The 22,423-nt window shown below is 38.7% G+C and overlaps 1 protein-coding gene across 1 annotated transcript; it reads right to left on the bottom strand.

Moving 5' to 3' along the window:
- Positions 1-716: 716 nt before the first annotated feature.
- LOC134530182 (protein deltex) lies at positions 717-20,604 on the bottom strand. Its single transcript, XM_063364830.1, has 9 exons — positions 20,121-20,604; positions 16,465-16,613; positions 15,350-15,524; positions 14,396-14,587; positions 12,729-12,949; positions 9,884-10,159; positions 8,144-8,286; positions 2,086-2,440; positions 717-881 (listed from the first exon to the last, which is right to left on the bottom strand). The coding sequence occupies exons 1-8, from the start codon at positions 20,317-20,319 to the stop codon at positions 2,089-2,091; spliced, it is 1,707 nt and encodes a 568-aa protein (XP_063220900.1). The 5' UTR covers positions 20,320-20,604; the 3' UTR covers positions 717-881; positions 2,086-2,088.
- Positions 20,605-22,423: the final 1,819 nt, after the last annotated feature.

Genomic DNA, 22,423 nt, shown 5'->3' with positions numbered 1-22,423 from the left:
AGACATCTGCCCTGTGCCGTTAGTGGTTATCTCAATGAAAGATTAAAAAAATATCTTTTCACGCAAAGCGTTTATTTTGTGTAGGCTGGCTACGGCTTCTGAACGTAAGAGTGCACACGCGAGTGCGAGAAGAAAAAAAAATGAGTGGCGTCTTCCACTAATCGCCGGCACCCAATTATCTCGTCACCTGTCACATTTCTCAAGTCCGCTGCGGAGGGTCGCCAGTCACCAGCGCTCTGCGAAGTAGTGTGCCGCCGTTCATATTTTTCAACATCAGGGTACTAATAAACTAATTATGAGAGAACAATTTTTTTACTCTACATAAAACATGTAAAATTTTGAGGAAAAATTTTTTTTTTCGGACTTCACCTCATAATGTCCGCACCCCATTTTTTTGTCAAAAATGTAGTCAAATTACTGCGGACATTATGCGAGTAAATACGGTACGTTAAAGTGCAGGAAAAAAATTTGTTGAGTACATATTTTGGCACATGACTACGTATACTATCACAATAAAATCGGGAAATGGAATAAGTAATTTCCCGCCCAACATTTTGGGATTGATACATTTCTGATTTTCCTTGAACAATTGGGATTCCACCCAGCTCTACTATTAACAAAATTATGTGTGTCTCAATATGAGAGACAGATATGAAATTAATATCTACATTAAATACCTATTTATAACACATAGACACAATAAAGAATATATAATATATGTATATTAAAGGCTATAATTTAATGAGCTAACTAATCATCTTCATCAAGTACACACTATAGATATATAAATAAAAATTTTTAAACATAAACACACACTAGATATACTTGATATTGGCACATAATGGCAAGATAATTTGTACGTTCCACTTCAAACTTGAAACCTGCAAAAATAAAACAGCTGTATTTCAGAAAATAATTATGTTTTACTTTGTAGTGACTACTGACTAACAACAATAAAGAGGTCAAAATTAATTCAGAAAAACATGGCTGAATGGATGTAAATGTTTTTACATGTTGACAAAAATGATTTTAATGAACACTTACAAAAACTTAATACATATCAGGTGGGGAAAAAGGTTAGTATGTTACTAAAATTATAATGATAGTTTTAAAAAGTTACACATAATTGTTTCATGGTTCAAGTTGCTTCACTGAACAGCGAGATAATTACCTATATGCTATACTGCATTTCGGTTGATCACATTTTGTTCTCTGTGATAATATTACAGATGGGAAAAGTAAATATTGTGCAGCTTAAATACTTGTGTATAAGGCGAGTCACAGTGTGATAAAATGAGAGACTACCTAAGCTTGACCAGTCTCTTAATGACTATCTGAGAAAGTCACACAAAATAGCTAAGTAACAAATTGCAATCTGGGGTAAAAGTAGAACCTCAAGAGACCACCTTACACACAACTACTGTATCCCAAGGAGCAAACTTGATTTACAGGATTTGAAAGATACATTTCACATGAGAGGAAAAGACGAGAAAAGAAAAAGAAGAAAAAAAGTGTTTGCTAATTATTACGTGAAAAATAAACAGAATCACACATTTTCACAACTCACAGCCTGGTATTGATAGAAAGACACATAAAGAAAGAAAATCATCACTATCTTGTAATGTCCAAAGAAGCTGTACCAGAGCAACATCAAAGCGGCACAAAAGGGGTTTTCCGCCCAAAATGTGTTCTCCAAGTTGTGACTGCGTGAGGGTCTTAAGTCCAGCAGTCTACGGTTTGGCTCTTTCTTGTGATCCAGCACCCATCCAGCCACTCGCGTTCAAGATTTTTTCCGGGTCCGTTCCGGCTGTCGACCTTGGCCGCCAATTCACGTCATCGCGCTGCCAGCATTTTTAGTTCGCTCAGAGTTTATCGTTACCATCCGTTTAAATTTCAGTACAGAGTTTCCTGTTTCCTAGAAGGTTAAATCTCACAGTTCGCCATTTTCACATTCGGTAAATACATTAAAACTATATTGAAGTCTAATTATCTGGCAAACAGAACGTACCACATTCAAGAGCTTTCATTCTACCAGCCGGTGACTGGTTGCGTCAGACTGAGCTACGGACATGCTCGCAGGCTCACCCGCTAGCACAGCTCCTGGTAGACCCCGCCCAGGTCGCCCTCCGTCACCCCGTGGGCCGCCAGCTCGGCCAGGCAGTTGTCCAGGTAGCCCGGGTCGGGGTAGCCGTGGCCCCCGTGGCTGGTCCCGGGCTCCGTCTTGTGGTGGATCTCGTTCCACGTGACCACGTCCTCGCGCCCCGTCGTCACGCTCCGCCCCACCGTGAATACCAGGCGGCGCTGGAACGCCACTCCCAGCAGCTTCAGCACGCGCCGCCCCTTCTCCGTGTCGGGCAGGTAGCACGTCCGCGGGAAGCCCACCGCGTAGTAGGGCCGGCCCGGGCTGGGGTGCTCCGGGCCCTGGATCCCCGACGCGAAGCTGCCGGCAGTCCGCGCACAGACACGTACTCACACTCGCTTAAAGGCTGCCTCACGCTCACACCTACTTTCACACATGTATGAGTTGTCTCATTGCTAGAGAAGATGAAAAATAGCATTTAAAAAGCTACTTTATAGCATTTATTTTTTGTTCTGTAGCATTTATTAGCGTTTATAATTTTTTTTAAGTCCAGTAGTGTGTGATGTTCAAAAAATGCTTTTTTAAAAATATAGGAATATAATAGAACAATACTGACATTGTAATTACATATAGTAATAAACTAATAAAGAATTGAATCAAAATACAAATAACAAATACAGCTACATGGGACAATCAATCATACAAATTTTTGTTTCTAACCACTAGTCACAACATACTGTAGCAGAGAAATTTGACACACTAAAAAAATTACACATCATGTTCATGATAATTAATGATTAAATGAAAGCATTGAACATGTTTCAATGGTATTCTCAGTCATCCTTGTCCTCCTTGTCCAATGAACGTGGGTGGTTTGTTGTGACCCACGACGGGAGGAGGGTGGAGAGGCGGAGGGTGGCTTGTTGAATGATGGATGGCGAGGGGTGTGAGAGACTTTTTTTTTTTTTTTTTGCTCGTAAGGAATACGAGGGGGGAAGGGAAGTTTGAGGGTGGCATGTTGAATGATGGAAGATGAGGGGTGGGAGAGACCTTTTTTTTTTTGCTCGTAAGGAATGCGAGGGGGGAAGGGAAGTACAGTTACCGGGTAGTGTTTATGAGGAAAATAAAAAGTTACACGGCTGAGTTCAAACAGAAAGCTGTGAAGTATGCTGAATGAAACGGAAAAAAAGTGGCAGCGAGAAAATAAGATACAGCAGCAACCAATGTCAAGTACTGACTGGTGCAGCCAAACATAACTCCAGAAGGCGCGGAAAGATAAGCGAGCATTTCGAAGGATGAAACAAGGAAAATATCCAGAAATAGAAGCGGCCGTGACCGTGAGTGACAGGCAAAGAGATACGGTACGCTAATTTATTGTACACATCGCCCGGGACACGAGTTGTGTTTACAGCACTTAAGTTGCAGACTGTACTGGTTGGCCTTGAAGACTTCCGCTGGCTTATTGCAGCACGCACACATGCACGCACACACACACACGCACACACACGCAAACACACAAAAGCCTTGCCTTGCCGGTTGCCGCTTGGAAACAAAACATGTGCTCTGACGGGAAAAAAAGTCCAGTACCTAGCTCAAAATAACACAATGGTAGTTTAGTATGTAGCGCAAATTCGCAAGTTTGTTAGTTTATCGCATTTTATCGCTGGTAAACGGGTTTGTCGCATTTATTCGCGGCTATATCGTTAAAACGATTTTTCATCCTCTCTACTCATTGCAAACACCATCAGTGTGGGTTGAGCCAAACATCTCGTCGAAATTGAGGTTGTCGTTCGAGGCTATGAATGGTGATGAGATGCTAATGGAGTATTGATGATATGACTAGGTGGGGAAACTAGAGCACCTTGAGAAAACCCACAACGTCTCCCATCTTTCCACAATTGAGGCGGTCTACGTAAAACGGGCGTATGGGTCCATACGCCCTTTTTACGCAGATCGCTTTATTTGATCCGCCATTTCGTGTAGAATTCAGTGGTGCAAGTTTCATCGCAATATCTTGAAAATTGAAGTTGGTACACCTGTTTTTGTGAGGTGATGTCAGCTGGTGTTCTGGCTAAAAAGGGCGTATAACATGGCAAACATTTTTTATTTATTAAAAAAAACACATTCGTTTGATTTGTTTTAAACTCATTGACTGTGTTTTCATATAGATCTAGTATCTATATTAAATTTAAATTACAGGAATAATGATTACTATGACAACAGGAGAAAGCAATGACATATTCTTTTTGTGTTTTCTCAAAACATCATTTTTGCTTATACGCCCGTTTTACGTAGACCGCCTCAATTGGGGAAAAATCTGGAAGGCACCTTGTTGAGAACCAAACACCAATTATTGCATTGGTGGGAGGTGAGTTTTGATGCAGAGAGATAAAATACATCCAGACACAAACCAATAAAAATTAATGTTGAAAATGTTAGAAAATTCAAGGCACCATGCATCAGTAGGCTATATACCTGGCACATAATAGTTTCTTTTAATTAACTGCTGAAAAAATTTTTTTTTTAATATAATATACATAATTTTATTTTAAAACAATGTTGTTCCAATTATAATTGTATCTCAGCACATTACATATATGATAAAAACAAAAGTGAGAAATATGTACATCAATATAATGATTCAGTGTTACATTTTGCACTAGACAGAACAGTGTTTCACTGTTGTCAAATTATAGCAACAAAACATAAGTTAAAAAAACCAGTGAATGACTAAAATCATGACAGAAAACAAGTTACTAGCAGATGACCACGAGCAGTTGGCAAAAGTTATTGTTATTGCATACAAACAGGAAGGTATCCAAGCTTACATCTACACACCTGTTAAAACCATTTGTGACTGCAGTTATACTTGAACTAAAATAAATGCTTTGTAAGTCTATTGGTATAGCTATCAAATTTTGAAAACATATGGACTAATGAAAAAAATTAGCATAAAGCTATTGTTTGCAAATAAAATATAAATAATGATAAAACAAATTTATAATTTTTTTTTTCCATAGCAAACTTTGCAACAGCTCTTATTCTAGGAATAATTGTGTTTGATGCAATGTTTCCAATACAGTGAAACCTCGTTAATATTATCCCGCTTATTACAAACGACTCGTTAATATTACCTATTACTATTTCCCCGTGAAATATGCCCATTAAACACAATGAAGATTTGTTTGGTTAATACGAAATTCTCGTTATTATGGATAGCGAACAATAACAATTCCTTTCCGTATAAACAAACAGTCATGTTTACCGTTTAATACGAACCAAAGATTACCACAAAGATACGGCCCCGCCTATGTGTCCGAAGTGTGTTTTTAACTCTTATGTTTTCAAAATCACTCGTTCGTGTGTTCAATATGTTCAGAAATCACTCGCGTTTGTACAATATTCAATATATCGAACTTCACGTGGGATTGTATTTACGTTCAATTTTGTACTTCCTTTGTATACATGAATCTGTGCCGGAACAATAAAATCAAAATATATATTACGCCTAACCCGTTTAATATTTGTGTACGTTGTAATGAAAGTTTAAGTGAATTATCTCGTGAGAATTTTATTAAACTTTAGAATTTGTACGTACACACATAAAAATGGAGGCAAAACGTAAAGGCAAGGAAATTGCATTGAAGACGAAAATTAAGATAGTAAATTCAGTTCGTCAGGGTGAAAAAACGAAAACAGAACTTTCTGAAGAGTTTGGTATATCAAAATCAACCTTAAGTACAATTCTAAAGCAAGCAGATAAAATAGAAGAAGCGGTCAGGAAAGGTAGTAATCAAACTAAGAAAAGGATGTGCGTCGGTAAACATTCCGAATTAGAGGCCAAACTGCTGGAGTGGTTTCATCAGATGCGCGCCGCCAGAGTTCCAATTTCCGGGCCTATTATCCAAGAAATGGCTGATCAGTTGGCACTGCGACTCAGAATTGATGATTTCCATTGCAGCAACAGATGGCTTCAACGCTTCAAAGATAGGCATAATTTGGCCACAAAAACCATTTGTGGCGAATCTGCAGCTGTCGACCAAACAGCAACGAGTGACTGGCTTCAGTCAGTACAGACCATCGTAAGTAAATTTGCACCACATGATGTGTTTAATATGGATGAAACAGGGCTTTTTTACAATCTGTTGCCCAATAAAACTCTAACCGTAAAAGGTGAAAACTGCCATGGCGGTAAACACAGTAAAGTTAGTCTTACAGTTTTACTATGTTGTAATCAAGATGGCAGTACTAAACTTCGACCCTTGGTTATTGGCAAGTCTGCCAAGCCAAGATGTTTCAAAGATGTTGCAGCAAAAAACCTGCCAGTAGATTACGAGGCAAACAGTAAGGCTTGGGTCACCACAAAAATTTTCCAGTTGTGGTTGTTAAAATTGGACAGGAAAATGGCGACTCTAAATCGCAAAATTTTGTTATTGTTGGACAACTGTGCTGCACATACTGCTCATGGTATGAAGTTGGAAAACATTACCTTACTCTTCTTGCTACCAAATACATTAAGTGTGACACAACCACTCGACCAAGGTATAATACAGTGCTTCAAAAGAAACTACAGACAGCGCTTGGTGAAATACCTTATCAGGCAGTGTGAAAAAGGAAAGACTGAGCTTCCTAGATGGTCAGTTTTGGATGCTATCCGCAGTATAGCCATGTCATGGGACAGCATCAGCCAAAAGACAATTGTGCATTGCTTTGCAAAAAGTGGTTTTGGCCAGCAAACTGTTGAAGAACCTGACTGTGATCAACCTTTAGAGGATTGGCAAGAGTTAAAAGAACATGTGCAAGTTGATAATGACTTCAATGAGTTTGTTCATATTGATGACAGTGTGTACACCAGTGCAAGATTAACTGCAGAAGATCTTGTTGGTTCACGAGGATTACAGGAAACACCAAGGGCTGATGCTGTACAGTCACTTTGTGAGGGTGGTACAAGTCAAGATAATGATGGTGATGACGACAATGGTGAGGTAGTGCATAAACTTCCAAGCAAAAGTGACAAAATCAGTGCTTTGCGTACACTGGAAAATGTACTTGCTGCAAGTGATGTGCCAATTGACTTGATTGCAGGATTTGAGAAGATATGTTCTGCTGTAAATGATATTTACAGAGATAAGTGTGTCCAGAAAAAAATTAATAAGTTTTTTAAACCTATGTAAATATATCTTGCATACTTTGCATAAGAATTGTTATACACTCAACAGCAATTAACTGTACGGTAAATGTTAATCATTTTGGTCAAAACTTTGGAAACATATTAAATAAGAATACATACATATGTATATGTATACTAATTATCAGTCTGTTATAGTGTATTTTATTAAAACTATTAAAATTGCTTCTAAGTGTATTTTGTTAGTGTGCATGTCAATATCTGGCTTCTATTACAATAATAATATTCCACATTTTTAGTGCTCTGACATGTAGGAATTCAATATTTCTTATCGAGTTCTTATTCTACCTATTGGTCAAGAACCTCATTAATATGAACCTCGTTATTACAAACTGAAATATTTTACTCCCCTTCAGGTTTGTATTAATGAGGTTTCACTGTAGTGTATTTTATTAAAACTATTAAAATTGCTTCTAAGTGTATTTTGTTAGTGTGCATGTCAATATCTGGCTTCTATTACAATAATAATATTCCACATTTTTAGTGCTCTGACATGTAGGAATTCAATATTTCTTATCGAGTTCTTATTCTACCTATTGGTCAAGAACCTCATTAATATGAACCTCGTTATTACAAACTGAAATATTTTACTCCCCTTCAGGTTTGTATTAATGAGGTTTCACTGTATATGTAAGCTGTAGTAATTTTTGAGACAACTTGAAATCAAATAACATTCTTTAATAAGTATTTTAGAATTAGTCACCTATTATTAAGCTTTCTTATTACAAGGATATCGACTCATGTAGTAGCTTAGTTTTACAATATGTATATATGAATCTAAATCAAAATTTCCAATTAATCATCTATGATTGTAAATGTTGTACATATAGATAGATTATTGAGGATTTGTTATGGCAGTAAAATAGCACACTCACTTGTACGTTATCTGAAGTGTTCGAGCACCATGATAGCCTGGCAACGAGTAGTTCAATACGGTCCACTTCATTGTGCCTTCTTTAGGCTGGTTGCCCGTTTTCTCCCCGTAAATAGTCTTGCATATCGGACACTGGATGTATAACTGCAACAAACACCACACACAAGTGAGGAAGGATGTATCACAGTACTTTGTCCTGTAACAAAAGCTTACATCCTTAGTCTAGTTTTGATTGCGAAAAAATTCGCTTGTTTCTCCTTTGGCTCACAGACATGTTAATGTGACAAAAAAAAATTTCCTTTATGTAAATGATTTTATAAATATGAGTTCTAACAGCAAAGTTATGAAAATAAAAAAAGATTACAAAATTAAATTGAGGGATTAAAGCAGATAATATTAGACATGTTAAGTATGCATTATTCTGATGGGATCTATTAAAATCAAAAATGATTTTTAGCCAATTTCATAACCACCCTGTGATTTTTAATTCTGCTACACAATGAACCTGTTTTCTTTAACGAGTTTAATCCCATTTTTTATTTATCCACTGTTTATTTAGTAAATAATTATTTTGCATATTATTTTCTACATTTAAATAATTTTCTAAAAAATTTCAGTACGATAAATTTTCATACAGAATAAATAAATATGGAAGAAGAGAAAAAAAAGTAAATATGTGACAGAGATAATTCGCGAAGACACTTATAAGCTCCTTATAAAAGTAAAGATATAATGATTGATTTGCTACAGTGAGCAGTAAGGATGAGCACTAATACTGCAGCGCAAATACTCCTTTTAAGGAGTTCCCAAATAATACACTTTCCTGCTCAAGGCCCCTGCCTACCTGGGTACACATTTGATGTGCAGAGCTTAAAAAAAATCACAATTTAAAAACTGCTCAAGATATGTGAGTGGTGTGTTTACGAACAGTATTCAAGATTTTTCTAAGGTCGGATGAGTAGTACTGTTTCTCGATTTAGTTTTCCAACAGTATTTTTAGGAGTGTGACAATTGCTAAAACCTTTTTTTTACAATAATTTTAAGGCATGAAACACTTGGTAAAGATACTTGAAAGCACTCAAGGGACTTATATTATTCCTTTATCTTCATTTCTCTGCCGTAAAATGTTACCGTTACAGTTCAAATATCACTGTTTCCCTGTGCACAAGACAAGCCTCGCGTTTAAAGGCGATACCGCACTAAAAGCACCAGCGACTAACTAGGCAGGCCCTATAATAAGTTTAAACCATTTTTCACATGACCTATAAATATAATGCAAATGAAATTTTTTAATAACAGATTTAAGTCCCTTGAAAACTTCTGAACCGAGATTTACATTCGAAGCGGATGGACTGCACTGCCTAAAAATTCTCATGTTTGAATGTTCAGACTGTGTATTAGTGTGTGTAATTTTGTGTTAGTAACATTGATTAGACCTCAACCTAATCAGTGCTTCTGAGAAGTCTCTGAATACTTCAAGTTTGTATTTCCCGCGCTGCTGTGTAGTGGCAACCGTTTATCCAGCATCCTCTGCCAATAGTTGGCAGCCCTGAACTTCCAGCCAGAAGTCAGTCATCATATTTTTTATCATGGCAGTGAGTAGTAGTATGGTGTAGTAGCCTCACCGTTAAATTAATGTATTATAATGGCATCTATAATCATTATCATATACAGTACACTCAGTCATTGCGCTATAACATTGAATTTGCACAGCAGCAACACCTGGGAAGGTGAAGCAGACCTTGTTGCCGGGCGGCAGGCTGGTGAGCAGCAGGTTGAGGCAGTCCAGGTGCAGCTGGTGCAGGCAGCGGGCCAGCGCCACCACGATCTCCGCCCCCGCCAGGTCGCACAGGCACACGGGGCAGTTGGCGCGGGCCCAGCGGCCCGGCTCCACCGCCCGCACGAACCGGGAGATGCCGTCGCTGGCCTCGTCCACGCCCACGATGGAGCCGGCGCCCGGGGGCCGGCCCCCCTCCGACACGTCCTCGCTGCTGTGGCTGCAGTCCAGCAGGTCCCCCTGCCGCAAGCACCACCGCACGGTCACACACCACTGTCTGCTGTGCGGCACCTTGTCGAAGTTATCATACTGGCTTACTGTATGAACAAGGTTCAACACAGAAATAAGTTTCATATTTCATAACTAAAGCTACTGAACATGTTTTGCATCAAATAAATATTTTTAACAATTATTGACGTGATGTCTAATAAATCGATGAACGCCGGCTGCACGCACGAAAGTGTCCCGTTATGCACATTGTCCCATTACGCTGTGTCCCGTTACGCTCATTGAACGCTTGCGCCGCATCTATCTCTTTTCCACTCGATTGGAACAACCATCAATTTGACTTTTTCGAGGCACATTAAACTTGAAACACTTTCCTACTTTTCCTATCATCGTACTATCCTTAACAGAATAACACAGATAGGAAGAAGTTAAATAGCAAACATGTATAAAAGTTATAGTTAAAATAATCGCTTCGTTAAAGTAATAAACATATTTGAATTAATGAGTGCAAATAAAAGTAAATTTATCAATGAAATTGTAGATTTCATTTCACTCCTTCTTTGTATTCTTTCAAAATAGTGATAATTCAATAAAAGTGATTCAATTTTATTCATTAAAGTATGCAATCATTTCATCAATGTTTTGTTATGACGTTGTCACGTTAAACTATCGTCCGTAAACCGACTTTACAGACAACCAATTTTTTTAAATAAAATTTGTAAACAAATGCACATGGTATGTTTCAGGACAGCTCTTTCTGAAAAATCTGATGGCAAATCACAAGCCAATGATGGCCTTGGGCATAAAAGAATAGAAAAATGAACAGGTGTTTGTAATTATCATGGTGCAATATTTTGTACCAAAAATATTACACTTTATAAATGTTTGCTGAAAATATTAGTGACAGAACAACAAATGCAAGGGAGGTTTTCTGTAAAAATTTGAGAAGTGTCCCTTAATTTATAATGATAAAAAAAAATTCTAAGTGACGTGTGCTACAGCGCATTAATGACGATTTTTACATACCATATTTACCGCGTATGAGTCGCTTATTTTAAGTAGATTTTTCATGTAAAAATATGTACTGCGAGCCATATGCGTATTATGGGTTACAAAAAAATAATATTGCACTGTGTGGTTGAATATGTGCATAAATAACTTACCTATGTTCATTTTAATAAATAAACTCCACGAGTAAGTATAAACTGTTTAATCAAAATATCTCAGCAGTACCATGAAGTATCGTGAACAGTGCAGTGCTGTGTCCACCACCCGACCGCCAGAAAGTGAAGCGTCTGCTGCGATGCGAGGGAGAGGAAAATCTAAAAATAAACCAGCCAGAGAGACAGAGAGAGAGAGCAAGAGTGTGTGTGCATGTGCGTGAGGCCATATGGCAGTGCTGACGGTTTGCCCTCTGCCTCTCCTTTGTAAATGTCCCGTGAAATGGCACCCACACAATTAACTTGTCTATCTTGACAGATGTTCATGATGCCACTGTGCCCAATCATTACTGTTTTTGAAAGAGATTTCTCACTGAACGTGCCGTGACAAAACTGAAGCCATCGCTGGTATTTATAAGAGCACATTTTATATTCCTCCAGCCTTGTGGTAAACTGCCTGCCTGCTAGTTTTTATAGACTGAACTGTCAAAGAGTAGCTTGCCGCCTCTTTTTTTCTCCGCAAAAAATAAAAGGGTATAAAAAAGAGCAGTCTTCTCCTTTGTCTTGTTAGAAAATTATGAATTCGATAGGTCATAAATATGGGGGGGGGGGGGGGCATGAAAGGGCAGCCTCACACCCTCTGATGCTGTCGGTTGTACTAGTGGGAAAATATTAAACATTATTAACTGGAAAAAACAGAAATTAACAGATGATTCACATGGAAAAGGTTGTTAAATGAATAGTGCAATGAAAAAAAAATCACGGGCCTGAAAGAATTGATGTGAGCCAAGCGGTGATACAAGAATAAGCACTTTAAATTTTGAAAAAGAAAATGTAAATATTCAGACAGTAATATCATTTTCATTGCCAGTAAAAGATGGTTTGGAAAGTTCGAGGAAAGGTACACAACGTGAGTTGTAGGTCACACCCAGGTGGGCAAGTCAACCAGCCAATTGATGATAACTATCTCCCGTTACACGGTGTCGAATGTCATACAAAGTATTCGACGGTAGGCTTAACATAGATAAATGGTGCAACATATTTATCATTGATTGCTCTTCTACCCACTTATATTACGTGAAGAATATTTCCCTACACATTTTGGAACACAATAAGTAAATTAGCCTTGGTATTTATGGAGACCAGTGCTTCAGAATACACGATTTTGGATAACAAGGACATTTTTAGAAACGCATTAGTCGTACTAAGTGAGGGATTGGTGTATTAAAAAAAAAAGGCAAACAGCCGTTGTTTCAAAAACCTTAGTATTATTTAGTTGTATAATGTTCTGTTTAAATAAAAATGATAGTAAATAAGCTTGAAATTGTAAAATGTTATGTTTCGGGGTGATCGGTAAAGGAAGGGTGATGCCCGGGGCCTGCTCAGTGCTCACCCCGCAAGTGGTCCGGCGAGGAGTGTACCTGGGAGGTGCGATGCTCGCTGTCCTTGGACTCGTGGCTGAGGTAGGTGGAGACGGTGTCGACGCTGGGACGACGCCCGCTCTTGGTGCTGCTCGAGTCCGCGTCCAGGACGGAGTCGCTCCCGGAGCCACCCTGCACCACCTTCGTGGTGGTGGTCTTGGTGACGGTGGTGGTGAGGATGGTGGTGGGAGGACTGCTGGCCGCGTGGCTCGGCTTGCTGCCTGCAACCACCCACACAATCACCCACCACTCCCGAGGCCGTGCCCCGAATGGCAGGTTCTGTAGGCAAAATTGTCCTACACAAAATGGTGACATATTGCACGAGTGCATGCATATGTGTGTGCGTGTGCCTAGTGCCAAACAAAACTAACCAATATTATAAAATACAAAATGATAGGCATCATGATGCATTTAATTTTAAACTGTATAATAGAACCATATGTATATGTATGTGTGAGTGTTCATGACTGATTTTAAACGTATAATTTTGGCATGGCAATCCAAATAATTACTTAAAATTGCAGTTACCTCCAATAATTTGCTTAAATTTACTTTAAAATTAATTAAATTAAATATTATCAATCATGCAATTACTGGTGAAATTGCAGATGTTTTTTATTGTTTTAATAATGTTTAAGCAAATTAAAATACTGTTACGAGTATAATGTGGGGAACTGGGTTTATAAGGGATACCCAATTAACTTTTATTACAGTTTGATTAATTACTAATAGTTACATTACTAATAATTAATTGTACTTAAAAATGTCTGATCACCAATCACTTGCACTTAAAAATGTTTATTCGCAAGTTACTCAATGTCTGTCAAGTTTCAAAGATCGCACTCCTCACTGGAGCTAGGTTCGACAGTGATTCGCCCTTTACCACGCGCCACTCAGTCGGACTCTCACGGTCCCGTCGCTCCTTATCGCACTGCTCTCGAGGGGGTCTCACCCCCCCTTCGCCAATGTTGCACTTCCCTTCACTCGCAGAACTCTCCGAACTCTTGGAACTCTCGCGGAGGCCGGCGTTGTCGCTTATATACCCTTCTCGAAGGGACGAGAGTGACTGTGGCGTGTCACATCATCCCGGGCCGACCCAACACCCGAAACACCCAGAATAACAAAGATATTTCACGCCAAACCTCGCGGCTGTCTCTGTAAGCCTGGAATTCCCAGGCCACAAAAGGTGACAATAGCCCGAGGAGGGACAGTGCACGGGGAGAGGAAAGGGGTGGGTAGAGAGGACCCTTGTAATCCGGCCAGGCACACGCATGCCTTACGTCAATGAACAGCGCATGACGTCGGTGACTGTGCAGGGCCGCCAGCCAGCTCCGAACCTGACGCGCATTGCGATTCTGTCTGCATCCGTAACAATGCATATTTAATACTAGTACCATATCACATGATTTCTATGATAGCATTTTTTTAAATCAAAACTTAAAATGTAAATCCAAAGAAATAGGTCAACATGTATATGATGTTAAATATCAAATAAAACTTTTTCACAAGAGGTTATGTCAAAATTTCTAAAAAAAATTATTGCATAAAATGTTTTTAAAAAAATTTCAAAAATTATTTTTTCCAAATATTAACATGAATAAAATAAATAAATTTTATGCTTAAAATACACAATTATTATGAACAACCCTCCATAGGCCAACACTTACTAAATATGTTAAGATTGCTAAGGATGGTGCGAGCAATATTCCCGTGGCCTTCAGACGAGGTCTTCTTCTTTGGTGTTTTCTTGGTGGCCGTTGCTGAACTTGAAGATGCCGCAGCAGACTTCTTGGAAACACTCGACTCAGGCTTCTGGTTCTGCGACCCTACCTTGTTCGATGACGGAACTGCTCTGCGGCCTACCGAAACAATTCAATGCTTTAATATCGAACAAAAACCTTATAAGTTCATGTTACAGCAAGAATTCTCCCCAGAATTTTCCTTAAGATTTTTTTAGAAACCAGATAAAATAAAACAAATCAAGATGGCTTGACTGACATTTGAACCAGTGTCCTCTAACTTATTACTGTGCTACACCCGTACATTTGCAATACATTTGATACTCCCATACATTAGGATAAAATACATATACACAGTTATTGCTTTCCAGTTTGCAGTCCTTAAAACCATTTCATAACAACACATACTTTGAAAAGTCTTAACATTTTATAATAATATGGATCAGAAATAACCAAACAGTAAATATGTATTTATGTAATAATTGAATTTTGTATAATCTGTCTATTCTTTAATTTGCATAAAAATAGTATTTGTATATTTTGTAACTTAACATATGTCCACAAAACCCTCAACTGTATATAGTTGAAGGTGGTCATACAGTAGGAAATACAAATAAACAAACATAATGTTACCAATCTGACGCTAACTTAACGGCTGCAGGTTTCTACTCAGCTACCTCCCGCCTGATGCAGAAGTACAGTTGACTCACCCACTTTTTTTTTTTTTTTTTTTAATTGTTTGTATGGTTAACGGCTTTCGCCCACAACCAGAACTAAATCATTCCAATCTTTATCATATCGTAGCAAACAAATCTCTTACTGTAAATTAACACCCATGCCTTACCCGGGACTCGAACCCTGAACCCCTCGCACTTGACTCACCCACCACTGAGCCGAGGTCGTCCGGGCCCACCTTGACCCACGGATAAGGAGCCTGCTGCACGCGTCGCACCGACCTCACGTACCCCGTGTTGGTGCGCACCTGGGTCAGGTTGCAGAAGTTGATGATGTACGGGAACGACGGGAAGGTCTTGCTGACGTCTATGGTCTGGTCACCCTGCACGCACGCACGCACACACACATTGCATGTAAGCAGGTAAGCAGTGGCGTAGCCAGGATTTGTGTATGGGGGGTATTAAGAAGCATGCCCCCCCCTTATTAAAGTGGGGGGTCCTCCCCCGGGAAAATTTGGATTTTAAGGTGTAAAATAGTGCTATTTTAGCAGTTTTCGGTACTTAAATTTAAATATTGTAATGGTAAAAATTTTATTAATTTTAATATGAAATTTGTTTGAGTGATGAATAAGAATTTAATTAAAGATTGGGTCCTAAGGAGGGAAGGGGGGGGGTTGAACCCCTAAAACACCCCCCTGGCTACCGCCCCTGCATGTAAGGGCAGGCATCAGAACTACCATCCTGCAGTATGTATACTTCCAACTCATGTTGAGAGTAAACATTGCTATGAAGGAGTCTAATGAATAGCATCTGCATGTCAGTCACATTTACCAGGGGTGCTGATCTATACAGAAAATTGTAATTAATACATGTAAACATGGCCATCGAAAGGGAGGGACAGGGGGCAAAATCCCCAGGGCCTGAAACTAGAGGGGCCGGGTTTCAAGATTTTTTTTTTAATGTTTTGGTGTACTCTGATTTTACCAAAATTACAAGTCTACTGTTAAAACAATAATTTATAAGAAGTTATGCTATATGTACAGAACACTTTTACAGTTGTAAGCACAGTAATGTTTAAATTTTTCTCTTAAATTGTGCATTAAGTAACAGGGAAGGGGCCCTTAGTTTCTCTTGGCAGCCCTGCATGTAACTCCCATCTTCAACTGTACAAATGCACAGGCGATTGTTATCGGTTGTAAAAATCTTACAAGTTGTTCTGAATGTTGTTTTTGGTATCCAGTGAGTGAGAAATACCATGGGGCGAGAAGATATTCCCAGTAAGTAGATTGTAACAGAACTAGCAGGGATGCAGCTGCGTCTCACCCGAGCCCAAGCGTCCTCGATGAGGCACTGTATCTCCATGTCGTAGGTGTGCCACTCCCCGGGACCGTCCCCCACCCACTCCCACTTGGAGCCCTTCCCCGCGGGGGAGTCGGGCAGGTAGCACTTGCGACGCACGTTGTGTGGCACTCCTGGTGGACAAGCACACAACTATGGCTGCAAACATGGGTAACATATTTTAACTTTATAAAAAAAGCTTCTTTTTTTTAGCTACTGTAATATAGAGCATTTAAAATACAGGCACTTAGTTAGTTGAGATGTTTACAGCTTCCTCATCAGCACACCAAATACATTTTAATACCATTTTTTTATATTGTCATATTCTCTAATACCAAAGTAATTTGCAAAAATTTAAAAAAAAAAAAAAAAAATGTTTAATATGAAAATATTAATTTGCGTGGCCTAAAAACAACAGTATAAATTTCACAATGATTCACTTAAATAACACACAGGTCTAGCAGATAGATACATATATGCTGTATTTGTGTTGGGTTATTTCAGGACATTAAAATATATTGAAATTTTACATTTAGGCACACAATATATGCAATACTACTAAAAATAGCCACAATATGCATATTACAATTATGCTGGAATTATAATAGCAAAACAGGCACGACACGACACAACACGACGCATGCAATGCAACAGCAAAATATTTTGTTATTATGAACACAGTTTTAACACATGAGATGAACAAACCAACGATAATTTATCAAATGTGTCTGGCCATTTCATAGGTACCAAATATACAATAGCAATCAGGGTTTACACTTTTTTTTTAATTACAATTTTTTGAAAGATAGGTAATTTTTAATTCAAATTTAACATTTATCTGAAAAAACACTGGGCGATATATAATTCAGAGATTCATAGATCAATTTAGAAAACAAACCTTTAAACAATAGTCAAATAATATTTGAATACGTATTGACAATTCACCAGTATAAGCATCTATCCAAAACTAAAAGCAGTGTCAGTGGCTCAATGGAAATTGAAAATCCTTCTAATTGGAAAGTAAAGGAGTTAGTTTTCTGGAAAAATATTTCTAGAGAAATTTCTGGTACATACATTTTACAAAAATTTTCTGTGAGAAAGAAAAACTTTCTAACAAAAATTTATTTTTCAGGAACATAAAAATAAATTTTGACAAAATAGGTTACACATATAAAACATGTATCTGACCATTATTTATTGCAACTAATAACAGCTTCTTAAAAAAATTTTACCTCACTCTACATAAAGCAAAAAATGCAGGTCTCCTCTATATATTACTTTTTAAATAAGTTTTTGACGTGACAACGTCTAATAAATCGATAAACGCCGGTTGCACGCACGAAAAAGTGTCCAGTTACGCACATTGTCCCATTACGCTGTGTCCCGTTACGCTCAATGTTCTTTTGCGCCGCATCTATCTCTCTTCCACTCGATTGGAACAACCATCGATTTGACTTTTTCGAGGCACATTAAACTTCAAACACTCCCATTCTTATCCTACTTTTCCTATCATCGTTCTATCCTTAACAGAATAACACAGATTGGAAGAAGTTAAATAGCAAACATGTATAAAAGTTATAGTTAAAATAATCTCTTCGTTAAAGTAATAAACATATTTGAATTTATGAGTGCAAATAAAAGTAAATTTATCAATTAAATTGTAGATTTCATTTCACTTCTTCTTTGTATCCATACAAAATAGTGATAATTCAATAAAAATGATTCAATTTTATTCATAAAAGTATGCAATCATTTCATCAATGTTTTGTTATGACGTCACGTTAAACTATCGTCCGTAAACCGACTTTACAGTCAACCAATTTTTTTACAGCAAAATTCAATTTTACAGTCCATGCATCACTATAGTTTTAATAGTAATAAAGGTAATTTTTTTTCTGTGGAAGCACCACTCTAAAAAAAAAAAAGGCAAACACTTGAAAATTGATTCAGTTCCATAGTTTATTTATAATAATAATATTGGGGCAGATTCAGATATTTTCAAAAACTTCACCATGTATTTAAAAATATTTCTTGCGTGAGCTATATCATGGCCATGGTTTTGTCCCGGAAAACGTTGAATACTACTCTTCCAGCCTAATGTGTAAACAAGTATTTTCGGACTAAAAGATGGTTTAAAATTATTGAACATATGCCTGTAATGTGAATATAGTGACAAAAATTTGTTTAGTACTTTAATAGCGGAGTAGAAACTTTTTTCAACGAGAGATATCCCTGATCCAGTTGTCACAACCCTACTGTTTACTTGATACTAGCTGCGACTTGATCCTGTGCTTCTCTAGAGATCCTTAGGAACACAGCGTAGCCACGACTGTCTTCTACACTAACTGGTTTTCCACCCTTATAGTGACTAATTAGGGTGGAAAACCAATTAGGGTGGAAAACCAATTAGGGTGGAAAAGTCATGGCCCGGCCCTAACGTACTGCATTTAAAAACCCTATTGTTTATAAATCAGTCTCTGCAACTCCGTGATCCTAAGGATCAAGTAAACAGTAGGGAGGCGACAACAGAATCAAGGACATCTCTCATTTAAAAACAGTATTGGTTGGAATATTAAAGCACAAAACAAATTAACATCACTATATTTACATTACAGATGATATTTACAATAATTTTACACACGCCTTCTACCCCAAAATATCATCAAACATGTACCTGGACTCAAGCAGGGTGGCAGCTGAGTCACCGCACAGACAAACTTAAAATGGTTAACTGCATCTGAAGTTCTTTAAAATACATGGATATTACTTAGTATTATTAGAAATAATTAACAGGAAAAGAGTAAATCCATTTTCAAATGTTTGCCTTTTATTTTAGAGTGATGCCCCTACAGTCGACAATTACTGGAATATGTGGTGAGAAAAGGTAAAATGGGAAATTCAAACCAATAAAAAAAAAAAAAAAAAACATGAACTGAAATTAAGACAGACAGTAACAACAAACTAAAAATGCCACCAGTGGAGCAATGCCACCTGCTCACATACCTAACCTATATTAAGTATGTACTTTGAAATGATCTGCGTATCTAAAGATCCTGGGCATAGCAAATATTTGTAATACACCAATGAATTATTATCATAAGTAGTGTACAAACAAAAATAGTATGCCAGCCACAAGACCTGACCTAATTTGTTTGTATTCTGATGTCAATTATTTGGTTGGTCTGGATTTTTCCACATACTAAATTAAATCAGCAAGCATCATACTGAGGATTGATATATACAGAATCATGTTATCAGAATCAAGGATTAAACATGGATACGTGGTACAGAACAATTACAAACTGTTCACAATGGTAAACTTCAACTACTTAAAATGTATTGATGTCGTTTCACAGAAACATCAAATATAATGAAATAAGCTCAAAACTAAGATTTTAAGAAATTTTATGTGTAACTAGCCACTGGAGCAGTCAGCAAGCGACAAACAGTCTCTGGTGTGACTCTTAACATTTAAACTTTATTTATGTACATTAGTTAACCATAGTTATTAAAGAGTATCTGCCAATCAGATTAATTAGGAATAATTAATGTATGAATTTAGAGCTGCTGAGCTTCTTATTATTAATAATAATATTATTTTTGAGCACCTACGCTAGAAAATTATGGGTTAAGGTAATTACCAGCATCTTCTGAGCACTGGGTTCTCGTTCTGAGGTTAATGTAGTAGCGGTCGAGCAGAGGATCCGCGTCGCTGAGTATGACGCGGGTCAGCTTCTTGCAGTGGGCGCGCTCCAGAAGCTGCGAGACCTCGGGGCTGTAGGGCCGCCACCGCCCCTGTCTGTTCTCCCACTCCCACACCACCACCGCGTGCCCTGGCATAGTTACGGCGGCGATGTCATTTCACTAACCACACACCTGTTGACACAACTACTTACAAATCGACAGGACCGTTATGTCAGGTCTCCAAACTGCCGCCTCTGGATTACGCATACCTCTTGTGTGAACATAACATTGTACTGAAACTCACGAAATGTCAAAAAGAAAATTTCATGATCTGTTTGGATTCACAGATACACCTCAGTTTCGTCCTTAAAATTACAACTTAAATTTTTTTTCAACAACCGTGCAAATTAAATAAAAACAATGCATTGTTTTTTTTATTATTATTTCTATTGATCATTTCACTGCTGCCAACAAAAATTATCAACGGCTTCATGAACACATTTCCGATTATTCCATTTATTTTATTGCTGACCAGAACTAAAAAGTATTATTTTTGGAAATTTTTAGGTTGATTACGAATTGTCAAATTAAAAAATTGCATAAAATTAAAAAGACATTACAGTGACGATAAATGGTCGTTCTCCGATCGCACATGCCACTATGGCACATTACGTCTAACTAGAGCGATGTGTGACCGGAATGCGCCCTCGGCGCAGCATAGTGTAGTGAGTGCCGCGCCGCAAACGCCTGCCACCACAGGCGTATCAAATGTCACCCGAGTGACAATCGACTAGTGTGATTTGCCCCTGATTAATATTTTAATGTTGTTAAATATGCAATTCTCAGTACTGTCTCCACAATAAAGAACTATCACTAAGCAGTAAAGAATTAAATTTGTTGTACGACTAGGCAGGAAACATGGCCTACATTTTTCTTTCGCACACGGCATGTACTCAGGACATGATTGGCCTTGTGATTCGGAGAAACTGGTCTATACGCCTGACATTAAACATGACCTGTTTAAAATGTTGGTGGCATAACGACGAATATTACCTTGACGCCACCCATCAGTGCTCCTCTCGTCGCACAGGCTGTTATGCATCATTAACACCTGCCCAGAAGCGTGTGCGACGAACGCTCCCGAGCGCGCAGTGGAGTGCCGTTGTGAGCAGTGTGCGAATGCTAAGAAGATAGAGCCGCAACCAGCCACGTTGGCCATATCACTCCGCCGGGTGTGGCAAGGTGCTTCTGCCAAACAACGAAAAAGGGCTGTCGTCGCCTGGCCGACTAGCCCCTGAATGATAGTATTTTGCCGGCTACTCAGTGTTCGGTAAAGAGGGGTTCGGGCCGCGTGGCCAAGGGACTTAGTCACCAGGATAGCAATTGATACACTCAAAGACAGTTTCCAGGTTCTTTATATACGGAAAATCAAACCCTTTACAAGGGGCTGCCGCGTTCCCGCCTGTGACCGATCCTGTAGGGTAGAGCCCGGTTCCGCGCACTGTTGCTGTATGGGAAAACACATGATATCCCGTTCGTGAGGAGCAAGACTCGAAAATTACCGTGCAAACGAAGGCGAAAATCCAGTCCGCAAAAGAACTCCGCGACTCGTTGACGTCGACCCAGAGGCCACCCTAGCTCCTACAGGCCGTTATGGCACGTCACCACCTTCTTCTGTGCGCGAGCGTGTGCGGGAGCCAGTGGTGCCACCTTCAATAAACCAGTGTCCCTCCAACGTAGTTTTTTATGTATATTTTCTTTTCTTTCAGCAGGACATAATTTTTATTGTAAAAACTATAATATCATCCATCATGTATAATTTAAATTAGAAGGGTAAATAACATGTATTTTAATATGCACGGGGTGAACAAGTCGCGGGTTCCCGTCCACGAGGACGTCAGGTGCTGCACGAGACGCGCGCGGGGAGGGGGTCGGCGAGAGCAGAGGAGGCAGTCGCGTCTGGAGAACCGCGGTGTAGAGACGTGTCGGCCGCGAGCTCTCGCCAAGACGAGTGAAACGGGTGAGCATAGAGGCCTCCGGGCTTAACGACAGTGACGCGGGGAATAGATCAGCAACAGTCTTCGAGTCGTGTCAGGCAGTTCGGAACTATGGAGATTAGTATGTCAACTATTGCCAAGGGGTCGCCTTATTGTAGATAGTTTAGTTTTCTTTTTATTAGCGTTTCATAATTTTTTCCTTTCCTCTCGTATGTATGTATATATATATATCTTTATTCGCTTGTATAGTCGTGCATTGCCTA

This window comes from Bacillus rossius, chromosome 3 (genome assembly GCF_032445375.1).
Source record: "Bacillus rossius redtenbacheri isolate Brsri chromosome 3, Brsri_v3, whole genome shotgun sequence".
Lineage (NCBI taxonomy): Eukaryota > Metazoa > Arthropoda > Insecta > Phasmatodea > Bacillidae > Bacillus > Bacillus rossius.
This window is presented reverse-complemented; position numbering and strand designations above follow the sequence as displayed.

Coding starts and splice junctions, on each gene's coding strand:
- LOC134530182 (XM_063364830.1), bottom strand. CDS start 20,319: ATGCCAGGGCACGCGGTGGTGGTGTGGGAGTGGGAGAACAGACAGGGG. Junction 14,588..15,349: donor CGACCTCGGCTCAGTGGTGG/GTGAGTCAAGTG, acceptor TTGTTTCGGTAG/GCCGCAGAGCAGTTCCGTCA. Junction 10,160..12,728: donor GCGAGCATCGCACCTCCCAG/GTACACTCCTCG, acceptor TGCTTGCGGCAG/GGGGACCTGCTGGACTGCAG.